We start from the raw sequence: 15,625 nt of genomic DNA, 5'->3' as shown, positions 1-15,625 counted from the left end.
GATTCTCAGTGCTGTGCTTTAACCCGCTGCACCACCAGGGAGGGCCTCATATCCTGTTTTAACTTTCTCCTTTGTGGAAATCTGTGTAAAATGGAAGAGAGGGTAGAAGGCAGGCTAGGAATCCAAGTTCAAAAGCTGAAGAATGGTTTAGAAACAGAGTTATTAAAGACATCAGAATCCTACCTTTTACATGGATTTCCATCAGTAAGCGCTTCGGTTACCTAATGTACTTTGTGTATGTCACATCCATGTAGTTTGACTGATGTTCTTTCCAAATTTAGGGAGAGGTAGCTGAATGAGTGATGAAAACTAAATGCAAAAATATTACAATATTCCAATTGTAATATGCTAGATTAAAAAAAAAAAAGCCAGACGATTCATTTTTTTAAAAAAATCCTTCAGTGTCAGCAAGAGCAGCCAGGGAGACATGTGCCAAGAGTGGGAGTGATTTATGTCCAGAAACCCCTAATGGGCTGGAGCAGCAAACCAGACGGCTTCTCGATCAGTGCCCAAATGTGCAGTGGGTTAGCGCTCCTTTCCATCTGCAAATAGCCACTGCTTAAGGAAAGATGCTTCAGGATGCCACACGCAGTCATTTTTGACGGTGTGGGGTAATTATCCTACATATTACTGAAGTGGAATAATCGGTATGTCTTGGAGGCCACTTCACTCCCACAGACACCTCCTTTTCTTTATAAAGCTGCTTAATTTTCTCCACCCAACCCCCCTTGGCTTCATAGAAAAGTGTTGTGCCCACCAGGAGCATTCCAGGAGACGCTGGACGAGGAGAGCAGAGGCAACTCTGTGGAAAAGTTGACTAACTTTGCTTGTTGCAATACCCAGAAAAAGTGAAGCTATTTTGTGTGCCAGTGGGACTTGGTGTGAGATGCCAAAGGGGCGGATGGGTCCCAGGGACTCGGAGCACCAGAAGGATGCCGCCTGCTTGGCTGAGAGAGCCGGCAGTGGGGCCGGCTATTGTAAAGCCCCTCTGCCAGATGAACAGGGACCCTTCTCTGGTCACAATAGCCATTCACACTGAGCAGCCTCATTAAATATTCAGCCTGTGCTTCCGGCAGCTCATTAAGGCCGCAATGAGCAGTGACGTGGATGCTGGAAAGCTGAGGGCTGCCCAGCTTCAGCAGACAGAGGCTGAGTGAGCTGCTGATGGCTTTTCTGTTCACTGCCTGTCCTGTGATGACCAGTGTTTGCTCCCTGCTTTGCTTGAAGTACAGGTAAAAACCAAACCAAACAAATAGAAGCAGAAGACATTTGAGAGCGTGGGGTCCTCATCTCTGAGGTTGTCTGGCAAGGATCTCTGATCTTGACTGTCTGCCCCCTTGAAGCCCTGTGACCCCCATGTAGAGCTGTCTGCAGCTTCTGGGCCTTCGGGAAGCCCTGTCAATGTGGTGCTTTTGTGTATTTAGCTGGTTGATGACTGCTTTTGGGAGGATTTGAGGTCTGGTTTCGAACTTGGTGCTGGGCATTGAGAGTAGTAAATTGTCTCTCTGGACCATGTGAAATGTGGAAATTTGGTGGGGTAATCCTAGCAGTATGTGCTTCGAGTTCACTTTCTGCATGCCTACTTAGTGTATCTGAGAAGCAGCCTCTCCCTCCATCGTGACTATAGGGTAGGTGAGGAGTCCTTAAAGTCAGTAGTCTACAGTTCATTGCAGTTCTTTGAATAAGCTGCTGGTGTCCTTCTTGTGTCTTGTTACTTGGCCACAGGCTTGCACTCGGTGCAATGGGATGTCTAAAGCTGGGGTGATCTGTGAAAGGACAATTGAAAAATGAGGAATTCACACAAATGTATTTCTCTGGTCTCACTCTTTGCATGTTTTCTCCTTCCTACACAGAAAATGTTTCCAGACAGCTCATTTCTATGTGGAAGATAGCAGTTCACCTCGGGTGGTCCCCAATGAAAGTATTCCTATTATTCCTATCCCGGGTAAGTAAGACACTCCTCTTATATACAATGGGCTGTTTTCCTCTTTGTTCTCCATTTTATGTGATGGCCATGACAAATATTACTTTTATAACCATTTCAAGCCTTCCCAATCTAAGTGATGCTTAACTAAGAGTGATCTGAACCTTTGCCCCTTCACAAATCTACAAAGTGAAGAAATCCTCTTTAAGAGATATAAATAATTGAGTTAATAATGTACAGAGTCACATTGAGGGAAAGGAAATATGAGCAGAGGACAAGCAAAATGATATTTGCAATCTACTTGAACTGAATTTCATTTGGATAGGTACTTTATGCTTACAATTTTTTAAATTAAAGTTGGTGATTTTTTTTTTAAGTGATCTTTCTTTTAAGATCCCTCACTAAGAATAATTTATCTCATTTTGTCCCTTATGATGTTGGTGTGAAAGTCTAGAATACATTGTTGGTCTGTTGTATATTTTATGTGTCCTCAGCAAAAAGGTACAGCACTAGGCTTATGTCAAGGGGAGACATTGATGGAGTTCATGGTGTAAACCCTCACAAATGCCATCAACATTGAGGGGTTCAGCCGCGGTTTAATCTTGATAGGTAGAACATGGGATTTGAAGGTGGCTCCCACCATTTTTACGAGGCTCCTCTTTCCTTTTGTCAGATTTGGACTTTCTGCTGGGTTTTGTTATGTACTTGTAAACAATGTATCTTCAGATACTGTATACTTTCATCCTCTTGAGAACTGAATTGTTCTTTTGTAAACAGACACACCACTTGTACTAGAGCGTACCTCATACCCCTGCAGCTCCCTCTCATTCTCCACAGGTCTGCCTCAGTCTCCGGAACAGCTTTCTTCTTCTAGTGTACCGTACATACATTTTACTTGGGTTTAGTGTGTGTTTGGGGGTGGTCCCCCCCACTAGAATAAGAGCTTGATAAAGACAAGTAGATGGATGTCTCCTTATTATAGAATAATACCTGGATTCTTTAACTCTATGCAGGAAGGAAGGAATTAGTAAGTGAGTGAGTGTCAGTAAACCTTCCTTAAAGTTCTCAAAAGGCCATATCTATGAAGCTCAGAAGTTTAGTCATTGGCTGGGCACTGAGAAGGAGTGTTATCACTGTTTGCAGATTCCTGGGTAGAGTATGGTTATGGATCATTAGCCTTTTTTTTTTTTTTAAGGTTTATTTTTATTTATGCATGCAAGAGCTGGGGTGTAGTCCAAAGGTGGGAGGGGGCAGGTAGAGAATTCACCATCGACAGAGTTGGGAACCCAGCAGGCAGATCTACTGAAATACAGTGCTGAGGGGAGCAGCGGGCAAGACAGGAGAGGTCTGCTACACCATGTGGGTCACTCCCTGGCCAGGGATCAAACTCATGCTGCCCTGGCTGCCAATAGCTTTATAATGCTGAGAATTAACCCCTTGTGCCACCAGGGAGGCCCTCATTAGTTTTTTATGGTTTTGGCTATGTGGCACAGAATTAAAAGAATAGCAGGTAAGTTTCTAAGTTCCCTTTAGATCATGTTGTGGCTTCTGGATAATTCCCATGTAGGTGGAATTAAGTCCTGGGTTCCTGTGTGTTCTCTACTGACCCTCACCCATCATTCTGGGTGGTGGTCATTACATTCCTGCCTTTGAAGGAGAGAGAGCAGACAGGAATCGTCAGTCTTCCATCTGCACAGAATAAGTTTTGTCAAATCATTTTAAAAAGTTAAATGGTAAGGTACTTCTTGGGCCTGTCTTTTCTTTCCTTTTCCCATTGGATCAGAAAACCTAGGGTCTTTCTCTGCCTCCACCACTGAACCTCATGACCGCTCTGATCCTTGGTTTCCAGAATCTGTCAAGTAAACAAAATGCCTGCCCCTTTTCCATTCAACATCGCTAAGTGTAACAGAGGTTACATGAGGTGATGGGTATAAGGGGACCGTGGGAACCATACAGAAAGCCAGAAAGGTCAGCTTGAGATGCTGCTTCCCTCATCACGTCACTGTTCTCCTAGCAGCCCTGACAGTGAGTGTTAGTGCTCAGGTTAGTGTCTCTACTACCAGACCATATCCAGAGGATGCCCCCCTACAACCTCATGCTCTCTGACTTGGGTTTTGGGACTTTGAATTCACCAGAACCTCAGAAAAAGCCACTCCCCAGCCACACTTCCATACAGGTCTCAGGCCAGAAATGCTTTTGAAGTCTTTTTGCTTCTTTTCCTATCTCCCTATTCAATTACCAAGTTAAATACTCACAAAACCACAAGCATTTCTTTAAATGTGTTTTCCTCTCTTTAAAATAAGAGTTTTTATTAATTCTTGCTTACTGGTAGCATGAGTTCATGGAAAGAAAAATATTTCCACATTCTCCTCTGAGAAATCCATGGTTGTATCTCACTTGGAATAGCAGTGACTTGATAAGTTGCAACACCTTTGTGAAAAGGCATTACTTCCTTTTTTTTTTTTTTTTTTTTGTTACTGTTCCTAGCAATCACTCCTGTGAGGCATTACAGTGTGCAAGGACATCCACGAATAAACTACTCTTCCTCTGTTTACTAGGATTTGCATAGTCGGCATGGCCCTCACAGGGAGCCAGTGGGACATGCCCAGAGAAGTAGACTTAGTTCTGTGAAGTACCCTTGACCTTCCTTCAGAGAACTTGCAACTTGATCATAATCACTGCTTTATGAAACTCCACAGCCCTATTCAACAGTTGCATTTTGTATTTTGTAATTTTGAAATGTTTTAGTAGTCCATTTCATATTTATTCATACAGTTTCTTCCAGTGTTTTTTAATATATTCATCCTTCATTTTTGTACAATGTATGATTTCTCTGTGAAGTTCTCACCACCAGTTCACCTGTGCACCCTAGTCCCTGCACTCTTCCCACCCCTGTCACGGTCCTTCTCCCTCCTCCTCCCCTGCAGAGTGTCTCTGATCTGTAGTTGTCTAATGATTTTGATTTTCCCTTTATTATGCATTTTTTATACCTTATTTTGTTCCTCTACATTCATCCTATAAGTGAGATCATTCGATATTTTTTTTTCTTTCTGGCTTATTTCACTGTGAATCTTTCCCAGCTCCACCCATGCTGCTGCAAAGGGAATGAGTGTATCCTTTCTGATTGTTAGGTAATATTCCACTGTGTAAATATACCACATCTTCTTGATCCAGTTACCTATTTGGGGGCATCTGGGTTGCTTCCATAACTTACCTATTGTAAATTGTGCTGCAATAATATAGAGGTCCAGGCATCCTTTGAATTAATGTTTATAATATAACTGTAACTCATGAAAAAACTATAACTTATGAGAAAACTCAAAATATGACTATAACTCATAAAAAAAAATCACACCTTTCAGGGCCTCCTTGGTGATACAAGGGGTTAAATCTGAGTACTATCAATATATAGCCAGCCACAGCAACATGAGTTGACCTCTGGCCAAGGTGCTAACCCACATGATGCAGCAGACCTCTCCTGTCTCACCCACTGCTAAATTTCAGTAGGTCTGCCTGTTCTCCCCACTCTGCCTCAGGTAATCCTCTCACCTCCTTCTATCTCTGGCCTATACCCCAATTTTTTGCATAAATAAATCTTTTTTTTTAAATCACGAATAAATTCATGAGTTATTTTCCATTAAAGCTTTCAACACAACTTTTCTTTCTTAGAGACCTCTTGGGGTCATTTTAAATGATATAACTTGGTAATTAACTTACTGTTTTATTTCTAAAAATAATAGGACATTATGGAACTCATACTTATTTTGCTCATTGGATCCAATTATACCTTATCTTTATCCAAAATCTAACAAGATAACTAGGCTTAGATTTATTAAAAAAAAAAATTAACACTTGAATTCTTCACTGTATAGGAGTCACGTTGTTATTATTATTGTTTTTATAATATCTCCAAGCAAGCACCAGTAAAGTGAATCATCATACTGGTAAAAAAAAGAATGCAACACAAGGGGTTAAAACGCAACACTATGAAGGAGTGCAGAAGGAGTTCAATCTCAGTCACTGCAGAAGGAGTTCAATCTCTAGCCAGGGAGGTGACCCACATGGCGCAGCAGACCTCACCTGACTCACCCACTGCTCCTCTCATCAGTGTCAGTGTTCTGCTCTCCACTCTGTCTCTAGTGGGTCCTCTTATGCCCTGCACCTCTGTATGCATAAATAAATAAATCTTAGAAAGAAAAAAAGAAATGTGTACAACAGCATGAGATTGGAAATACAGGTACCAAACTTTAAAACCGTGCTCCTGAGTCATCCTTGGAAAATACAGTATGCTCTGTTCCTAGAACTTGTTTTCTTAAATAGAAAATAGCTTTTTTAGAAAATCCTCTGACGTGTACCGAGTACTTGCCAGATACAAGCCATTTGCGCATTGTCACTGATCTCTGTGGCACATGTGTCATTGATGTCCCCATGCTGGGTGGAAGAAACCAAGGGCAGGAGACACTATTTAATCCATAAACTTCCACAGATAAAGGAGCTGGTGTTGGGATTTGTGAGTGCAAAGAGACAGTAAAAATAGCTCTTCCACCTTTGCCAGGATGCTCTGATAGTTGTCATATCTTGAGACTTCAGCCTCCTCATTCAGCTAGGTCTCATTAAATTGAGGCATTTGCACAGAATACCCTTTAGCTTTTTCTGAGTAGTTGTTCTTTGCCATTATTTCACTATTTATTTGCTTCTCTGCTAGATGCACTTTCAACCTTCCAGAATTTCAGACTTCTGCTCTTGAAATTTCCTCCATATCAAAAATTATCTCTTATCTTTAGTTACTCTTATTCTCTTTCCTCCAAGGACTACTTTCCACTTACCAATACCTCTACTTCCTATGCTAATTTAGGTCTGTGTAATTTCAGTACTTACAGAGCAATTCACAATCATATTACATATTAAATAAATCTAGTCACAAAATCAGCAACTTTCAGATGATTCTACTGTAGGAAAGATTAACCAATAACAGCCTTGATTTTTTTTTCATCCCAAATCACAAGTAGAATAACCAAGTTATGCTAACTTCTAAAAAGCATTGTAAGAGGCAAAAGGTTAAGGGAAGCTCTGCTAACCTTTCAATGTGTATTCCTTAGTGTCAGTGATATAAAGGAATTTTTGATGAGTTTCGAGTAATGAATTTTACCAATTCTAGCAAATTGATTTAGAATCTTTAGCATTTTTAGTGTGCTTTTCTGGTTTAACATAGAAGTGATGGTCTTGTATGGAGATTTTCTTTTCCTTAGTTTCACCTACACTTACATAAAATGTGTAAAAGCTAGAGGCTGTGGATTTTCTGGCTAATATCATTTAGCCACATCAGAAAGAATTCATAATACAAAAGTAATTATCTACCATGAAAGAAGTACATTTTAGATTCCAAACACTATTAGAAGTGACATCAGTCCTTTCATCAGGAAAATTTTGAAATGTAGTTTCTGATTTTCATGTATGAAATATGCAGAAAGTATTTTCCCCCAGAGAAGTTAAACTTTGACTTCTACAAGAGAACGAAAGGGGCTTTGACTCAAATATTTTCACTAACAGTTTTTCAAATCCATATGATCCAGAGTTGCTGGTCTCCCACTGTTACTCTGTGAAGATAAAGCGTGATTGAACACAATAAACTGTCAGCCCTTCATAAGCTTTTCATATTCCAAGGTATTAACATGGTCTCAAATTTCTGTCCTTTACAATCCATATACATCTAACAGTACTTCTAAAAATCTAATGTCCCCAACTTGGGGATAGTCATCTTACCAATAAACTTGAATAATATATTTGCTATAATTATTATTGAAGAATTATAGGTACATATGTTACCTACAAATTAGATTCACTATTACGTATTACTCTTTTAGATTTTCATTATATATAGCTTTTAAAATCAGCTGTTAGTTGATTAAATGAACCTGTTTATAGAGCATATCAAAAGGGCTTTTCCAAATGTGCATTTTGTCAAATACAAATGTCCTTATAAATGCTTTTCCCTGGAAATTAGAAAATCTAACTTTCTAATACGTGCATTACAGAACAGAATGTGGCTCCAACATTCTGTAGCTTAGAAATCCAGAAATGATTCAAGCCTTCCCAGCAGTTAAACTAGATCTTAATAATTTGAAGGTCACTGGCTTCAGTAGGGTGCTCGCCTACAAAGGAATATTAAACATGCAGTTTAAAACCCTTGGGATTAAACCAACCTTGTTGGCATATTTTATTTAGACAGAGATTATCTCCAGAGGAGATTCATTGGTCTTTTGGACTATAATGAAGCCATTTCTTTGTTGACTTCATTGTGTCGTAAATGAAAAGAGATTTCATTTTATGACAGGAAAAATGTTCCAATATCTACAACACTCCTTGAATCCTAATCCTGATCAGACAAAAATCTATTTCTTGTGTCCTAACCCTGGAACTAAAATCTTGGTAATATTCTTTTAGTTTGTATTTGCTTTATCTTCCCAAGTTGACTCAGGTTTCCCAAGCACAGAGACCTGACGTTGGCCTCTGGGAGTCTGAGAGTTCAGACAAGAGGAGAAAAAGTTCTCGAAATCCACTATAGGGATGGTTAACATGGCTGGATAACAGTCCCAGCTTGGGGGCCGGGGGGTGTCTGAGCAGAACTGACTTGAGCCAAGTGCTGTGCTACAGCTTCAGATGTTCTCCCTACCCATGGACAGAATTGGTTGGAATTTGGAATAGAATTCAGAGAAGTGCTGTAGGTTTAGTGAGCTTCACTAAAGCCTGGCCTCAGAATAAATGACTTTAAAGGCTCTCTAAAATCTTTATACCATTTGTATATGAATCCACACACTGCCAGATTAAGCAAGCAGGGATATTTTCTTAAAAGACCCAAGTCAGTCATTCTCAGCAGCTAAGCACCTTAGCAGGAAGGTAAATACATTCCAAAACACTTTACAGGCATCTTAAGGTGACTAGTCTACCAGGTACATGACGTTTCCCCTTAGAGCCAAGCATATTTTCCCAGCCTTTCTTTGTTGTATTGTCTCTTCAAAAGGGATTATGTAGTTATCTCCCCTCTGTAGTTCTGTATCATCATTTTTGGGTCTTGGGGAAAGGCGTAAGGTGGAAGAACCCAGCTTTGGTGTCAGACTGGCCCTCCTACTTGATAATGACCATGAACCTATTAACCAGGCCCCTTGGCCTGTCTTAGCCAGCCTCCCCATCTACACAATGTTGGTAATCATGGCCCTGAGATCAAAGGGTCATGTGTGTAAAACAACCACTATGTTATAGTCAATCAGTTACTAAGCAACTACTAAATGGCAAGCGCCTGTACCTGCTTACGTTATCTTGTGACTTTTCACAGCACTATGAGTTAGGTGATTATTTTTTTCATTTTACCAACAAGAGAAGGAAATCAGAAGTAAAGTCTGGCTCTGGCTTTTCCACCCCCTCCACTGCCGCTGGTTACCCCCTACTCAGGAATCTTAACGCCAGTGGTGTCTGCTGAGAGTTAACAGCTGAACAGCTTTGCCAAGTTAAGGCTGAATGAAAACCCTCCTACCTCTGAGCTATGTCCTGGGCTGGGACGCCTGCGGAACCTCCCCATGGTAGATGTTCAAATTAGCGATTCCCTTTCTCAGAGCAGATAAGAAAGCAAAATTTTCCCCCTTTTTTTAATCAGTCATTCCTCAAAATCAAAATAAAACAGATTTAGTAAATGAAAGTAGCTAAGAAGCACAAACCAAAGTTTGGATGATTTCCCCCAAGTGAATCAGAAGATAGAACAGAGACAGCAGCAGATTTTGGAAATAGCCTTTCTTTAAATTCATATATATTTTTTAATTTCTAACTCTTGCATATGAGGTCAAAATAATTGACCTTTTTTCCACAGAATCTTTTAGGTTTGGTACTTTTGGCACTTTGTTCTTGGTAAAGATTCACCTTCTTTGAATGCTGTTCTGTTAATTTCAAGCTTCATCAGAAATAGTACATATAGGCACTGTGTTGTGGATGGATTGAGATAAAAGTCCTCTTATGTATCACTTAGTTCCAGCTACCAAAGGCTAAAATCTTGGAACAGACTGTTAACATTCCTTAATAACAATAAATATACTTCTCAGGTGCTGATTCTCTGCTGACTATATCAAATACTTTCTGATGGGGTCATTTAGTGATAACAGCAGCCTCATTTAAATCTTGGTGTCTGAAAATTTTATAAATGAAGACAAGACATTGCTCAGAATTAAAAAGAAATGTTTTATCAGATTAGTCCCAATACTGTTTAGTTCCTTGAAATTGTGGTACTTTGAGAACAAAGACAGCATGTCACAGAGTTTAGGAATATGGGCTGGGCTTAGTACACCAGTTTCCAGATCTCAACCCTGTCACTTAATAATTGTGTTACTTTGCACAACATGCTTCAAGTTTCTTATGCATAAGATGAGGAAAAACTCGTTCTTATAAAGATAAATGAAGGAAGAGCAATTAGCACAGTCCTTGATAAACAGTTGAGGCTTAATAAATGGTGGCTCTCTTCTCATACCATTATAAACTCTTTCTCATTACACCAGAGTCTCCTGTCTATCCTGCAGTTAGCAGGGACATCTTTACTTTTGATTCCAGATCATCTTTATTGATGCTTTTCCGCCATTGCCACCCATCAGTTAGCTTCTATTCTCACCTAAATCCTCAAATCCATTCCTTTTGTGGCACTGGAGGTCTTCACCACATAGTAACATACTGATCTTCCTCTCATTCCCTCATGTTCATCACTTCTCCAACAAGAGTGCTACTCTTGGGCATTATGGGCGCTATAGAAACAATGTCCCTACTAGCTGGCTGAGTCCTAGGTGTCAGTAAATGCTTCATCCCATGGGTTCCCATTCACTGGCCCAGATGAGAGCTGTTCTCCAGATCAGATACCTTGAGTCTGAGGCCAGCTGCCACTGCCTTTCCCCAACCTTCAGTGTGTCTTTGAGCTAAATTTCTCAACTGTGAGATGAGTGTGAAAGTACGACCCATCTTGTGGAGTTTGAGCAGGATTGAGAAAATGTTAATACATGTGAGAACACAGAAAATGCCTGGTCCACAGTTAGTGCCACTTTTCATCAAACTTAGGTGTTCAGGTAAAATAACATTGTATAAATGGGTATCTTAGAACCCAGAGAGTCTCTCCAGAGAAAAACCCAGCAGATCAGATCTTCGATGCTGTCCTAATTGGTTGGCCTGCTACTGTAATTTTATAATTATCTGGCATATGTTGAGAGAAATGTAATAGAAAAACTGTATAAGAGAAAACCATCAGGACTTCAAATTAGTCATAACCTTATATTCATCTTAATATTTAGAAAAAGACTTATGACTCAACTTCATTTATCTTGATTAAAAGACAAATAATGTGCTATCTGGGGAGCGGATGGTGGTCAATATGGGGTGCACATGTGCCTGCCTGTCTGCCTGGTGGTTTTCTGATGTTACTGGTGCCCGGAGCTGCAGTAGGGTGTGGTTAAACTTCCTTAGATAAAAAAGAAAATTGGAGGTACTCATGAGTCATGTTCCATGACCATCACACTGAGCTCTGGTGGATTTTCACTGCATCAGGCCAGGGAAGTATTGAGCAGATTTGATTTACAGGCTTGTATGGCATTATGCTGACCAGTTGGCAGGGAAAAAAAAACAATAATAAATTGGTGACCTGAAAGCACAGGTTTTAATGACTCCAGAAGAGTCATGACCTTTAAAGCACTGTGGTTTTACCTTGCTGAGTAGATAGCTCTAAAGATAATAGTGTCTTTTCTTAATTTTGAAATAGTCCATTTGCTTAATCATGGCACCATAAGTTTATTATTTATTAGGAATCTGAAATTCTACACTAACATTATGGAGTAAATGTCCACGGCCTATTACACTATTTACAATGTCACCCTATCCCTGGAAATACTCTTATGTTTTTCATTTCTAAATAAATAGGAGAAAACTGCTGCCGTCTGAATACTGGAGTGTTTGTGACACTGGGCTGTGGCCCATCTTACTTATTTTTGCCCCTTGTCCAAAAATGAGTTTATCCTCGGTTAATCTTTTAGAGATGCTCCAGTTTTTGAACACACTAACCCTTTTCTAAATTTCAGTGTACTTTCTCACCATGTTCATTATTATAAAATCATACTATGCTTACTTAAAATCATACTATGCTTACTTGCTTACTTCTAATCACTTGAAGTAATTAGATAATTTTAGAGATTTTTTTTTTTTGAACCGTGCATTCTGCTAAATATTCGGGGGAAACATTTTGGCTCCGCTTACTTTGTTAACGCTGGTTACATCATTATGGGCGCTATAGATTTCTTGGGCGTGCAAAATGATTGCATATTCATGAACATCTTCAATCCTGAAATATTTGTAAATAACTTGGCAATTTTTTTTCATAAGGTGGCCTATTAAAATGATTAGGTCTTTAATTGTTCACACAGAAAGAATTTGTGCTTACAGAACACCACCTATTTGATAAGTAACATTTCCATGCTAAGCAATTTGGATTATGAACATGTAAGTCACCTTCCTTAAACAAAGTATGAGATGCTATTTTCCACTTAAGAATGATTCAAGTTTGAAAATGTCAATAGATGCAAAAAGCCACCCTAGAGCTTTGCTCTCTCGAAAGAAAGTAGAGAAGGAATGACATAGTCAATGTTAACTGTCACCAGATGAAGAGAAATCAGATTGTCAGGCCTGGATCTATAACATTCTTGCCAAAGTAGGACCTCATTTACACATACAGATCTTCATACCCTTTGCTAAGAAAAGCATCTGTGGCAGTTTAGATGTTTGTGCGTTTGCCAAAGATCTTTCACTCTGAATAAAGTAAATGTCATGTCTGTTGTTTATCTCAAATTCAGCAGAGTATTTTTAAAAGGAAATATTTGCGGGGGAGGGTCGAGGGAAGAAGAGAGGAAGGCGATTTGGAGCTCTAGGGAGTGGGATGTGGCACTTTTACAGCATTCTATCAATTGAGGCTAGATTAATCAGCTTTTAACATACTCTGGACCTGTGAACCAAAAATGTATTTTGAAGTAACAATACTACAATAAATGGTAATGTATGGTCTTCATGACTCTACACCTAGTTTGTCAACACCAAAATCTCCAGTTAATTCAGTCTGATTAATTGGCATCGTATAGACACAGCTGTCTTGAACTAAAATCTCGAACACTTAAACATAGAAGGCGTTGTATCCAAAGTCAGCTAGTACAATGGCATCTATGTGTAATTGTGTATAAAGATCACGTAGACTTCAAAGTTTGGAAATAGAACTTTATTGCTGCAAGTTCAAGCTAGACCCCAAATGAGTGGCCAAAAAAAAAAAAAAAAAAAAAAACTTCAGTTACTATAAAAATGTCTAGCCTTAGTAAGTTCAGACTTAGTTAAGTATATGTGGGAATTTAACTGTGTGCATTGCTTTAAAACAAAACCAAAAAAAAAAAGGTATATCTTGTTTAAATAAACCATATTCAATCTAGTTGAGAGGCATTTAAAACTATGAGAGCCTAATACACAGTGAACCTGAGGCCTCCCTTGAGAACATCTATTTCAGATGATAAAATTACATCACTCTTTGCAAAAGTCATGTATTTGTTTCCAGTAATCTTTTATCGGTGTTATTTGTCTCACGGAAGAATTTTATGTGACTCTGAATGTCATTTTACGCCCACAGATGACATGGAAGCCATTCCTGTCAAACAGTTTGTTAAACACATCGGTGAGCTCTATTCTAATAACCAGCATGGTTTTTCGGAGGATTTTGAGGTACGTATCAAAACTAAATTAATTTTTAGATGCCTCGCTCTTACAGGGGTTTTGGAAAAAAACTGATTTTTATTACAAAGATGACAGTATGGGAGGAAGCAGAGACTGGTGTTCCTTTTTCTTTCTTTACATGTATAATTTTATCAGGCATTCTTGTCGCAGTAAAGTTGCTAGTGTTTGCCCAGGTACCTCTGCAGAAGACTCAGTGATAGAAAAGAGCAAATCCGAGGTCTCTCGTCATCTTCATTCTAACTGGGACAACCGTCACCTCGGGAAGGACAGGACCCTGAATTCCCCGTCTCTGGGCTGTACACTGTATAGAGGAGGCAGCAAACTTGAAGCCTGGCTAAGTGGGTACTGGCTCCGTGCTCGTGAGCTTCGTTATCCTTGGACCAGTCACTTCATCTCTGAATCCCGTTTCCTCATTTTTCTAAGATGGTGCTAATGCCACCTATATCCTAAAGTTGGAAAAAGTAAATGATTAACATCTTTGAAAGTGCTAGGGTAACTGTTAAGCCCATGCAAAGGTTGATGGTGGTGGTTTTCGCAATCATTAATCCTTGGAGAGAAGACATGGGTTAACACAGCCTTCTGATTTTAAGAACTGGTGTGCAGGAAACAAGGTGGAGAGCAGCATGCGTCACCCTGCCAGCTCTGGGTTCTGTGCCAGTTCAACAGTGACAGGGTGTCAATGAGGAGCTATTAAACAGACTGCCCTTTTCTTCACTGAGGCGCTTAACTAAGGCACATCTCTGGCAGCAAGAGCTGTGCCGAGGAGGCCAAGTTTTCATGGCAGCTCAGCTGTCTTCTAGCTTTGTGGTGAGTCGGTTCCTTTCTCTGTCTCATTTCTCCTTTAAAATGGAAACTACAATGATGATGCTCACCTGCCCGCCTCTTCGCACAGTGGGTTACAGGAGCAAGTGTAGTCGCGGAAGGAAGCACTCTGACTTCCGCCAGGAGTCCTTCGGGCGGGGGTGACCTTTTTTGGAAAGGACCAGGAGAAGTGAAGACCCCTGTCTCTATGCAAATCCAGAGTCCTCAAAGGCTATCCTAAAGGCAGCTATATTGACAATTCATTTTTAATGAGTCTTTCTTAGCTTTTTATTTGTTTATGTTTTATGTTTTGAGCAGGCTCAAAGCCAATGTGGTAGGAAAAAGGAGCCCTCTGATTTATTTTCCAGTGTTTCATGGAAAAAAACATGTCAAGTATTTAATGTGGCTATTAGATACTTTACCAAAAGCGGTGCCTATTCAACTACAAAGAACATGGTTTAAAGTCAAATATTTTGTATGCATGAGGATAGCAAATGTGTGTGGTGTTAAGGTGATTTAGTTCAATTGACTGTTGGCTGGATGACTGAGCAAGAATATTGAGGCATTTAACAATGTTGATGGTATTCAGGGCAAACATTTATCCTCTAGAGAACAGAATTTGATCAGGATGATCAAATGCAACTCCAGTTTCTCAATTATTTATGATTTGAGACCCCAGTGCTATTCATCACAGCTGGTTTTGACACCATTTAATTATTCAAAATAATCAGCTACACCTCTGTAAACTTGATCTGACTTAAAATGGGCTTTGCAGCATCAGAATCATGCCTGGTGACAACTCCCGGGCATATGTACCCTTTTTTCTACCCTTAAGAAGATACTATGGCTAGGAGCTTTTGTTGCCTATATTGAACTTTATAGCTTAAGCTTTAGCTTAAGCATTATTTAGCTGGTAGTTACAACAGAGGGAGGGAGGCAGGAGGCATTGTTCTGCATGGTCATTTCCCATCTCTTCTGGTTTCAAAGGTTTAAAATGAGAGGTAATTGGAATAGGAAGACTGTTCTTCCTTCTGAATAAGGCAGCAATATACAGTGACTCTAAACTGACTGTGTAATCAGTGTGCCAGCAATTGCCTTCACCAAAAAAAGTGGGGG

General features: G+C 39.8%; 1 protein-coding gene across 3 annotated transcripts in view; it reads left to right on the top strand.

Moving 5' to 3' along the window:
- Positions 1-15,625, top strand: part of PTPRG (protein tyrosine phosphatase, receptor type, G) — a 650,641-nt gene that overhangs the window by 605,672 nt on the left and 29,344 nt on the right. For all 3 annotated transcript variants that reach the window (XM_012720264.1, XM_004676019.2, XM_004676018.2), the window contains 2 exons: positions 1,854-1,945; positions 13,605-13,696. In XM_012720264.1, coding sequence (XP_012575718.1) covers positions 1,854-1,945; positions 13,605-13,696 — 184 coding nt within the window. The remainder of the gene's footprint in view (positions 1-1,853; positions 1,946-13,604; positions 13,697-15,625) is intronic.

The sequence above is a fragment of the Condylura cristata genome, unplaced genomic scaffold (genome assembly GCF_000260355.1).
Source record: "Condylura cristata isolate star-nosed mole 26May11 unplaced genomic scaffold, ConCri1.0 scaffold00004, whole genome shotgun sequence".
Classification (NCBI taxonomy): domain Eukaryota; kingdom Metazoa; phylum Chordata; class Mammalia; order Eulipotyphla; family Talpidae; genus Condylura; species Condylura cristata.
This window is presented reverse-complemented; position numbering and strand designations above follow the sequence as displayed.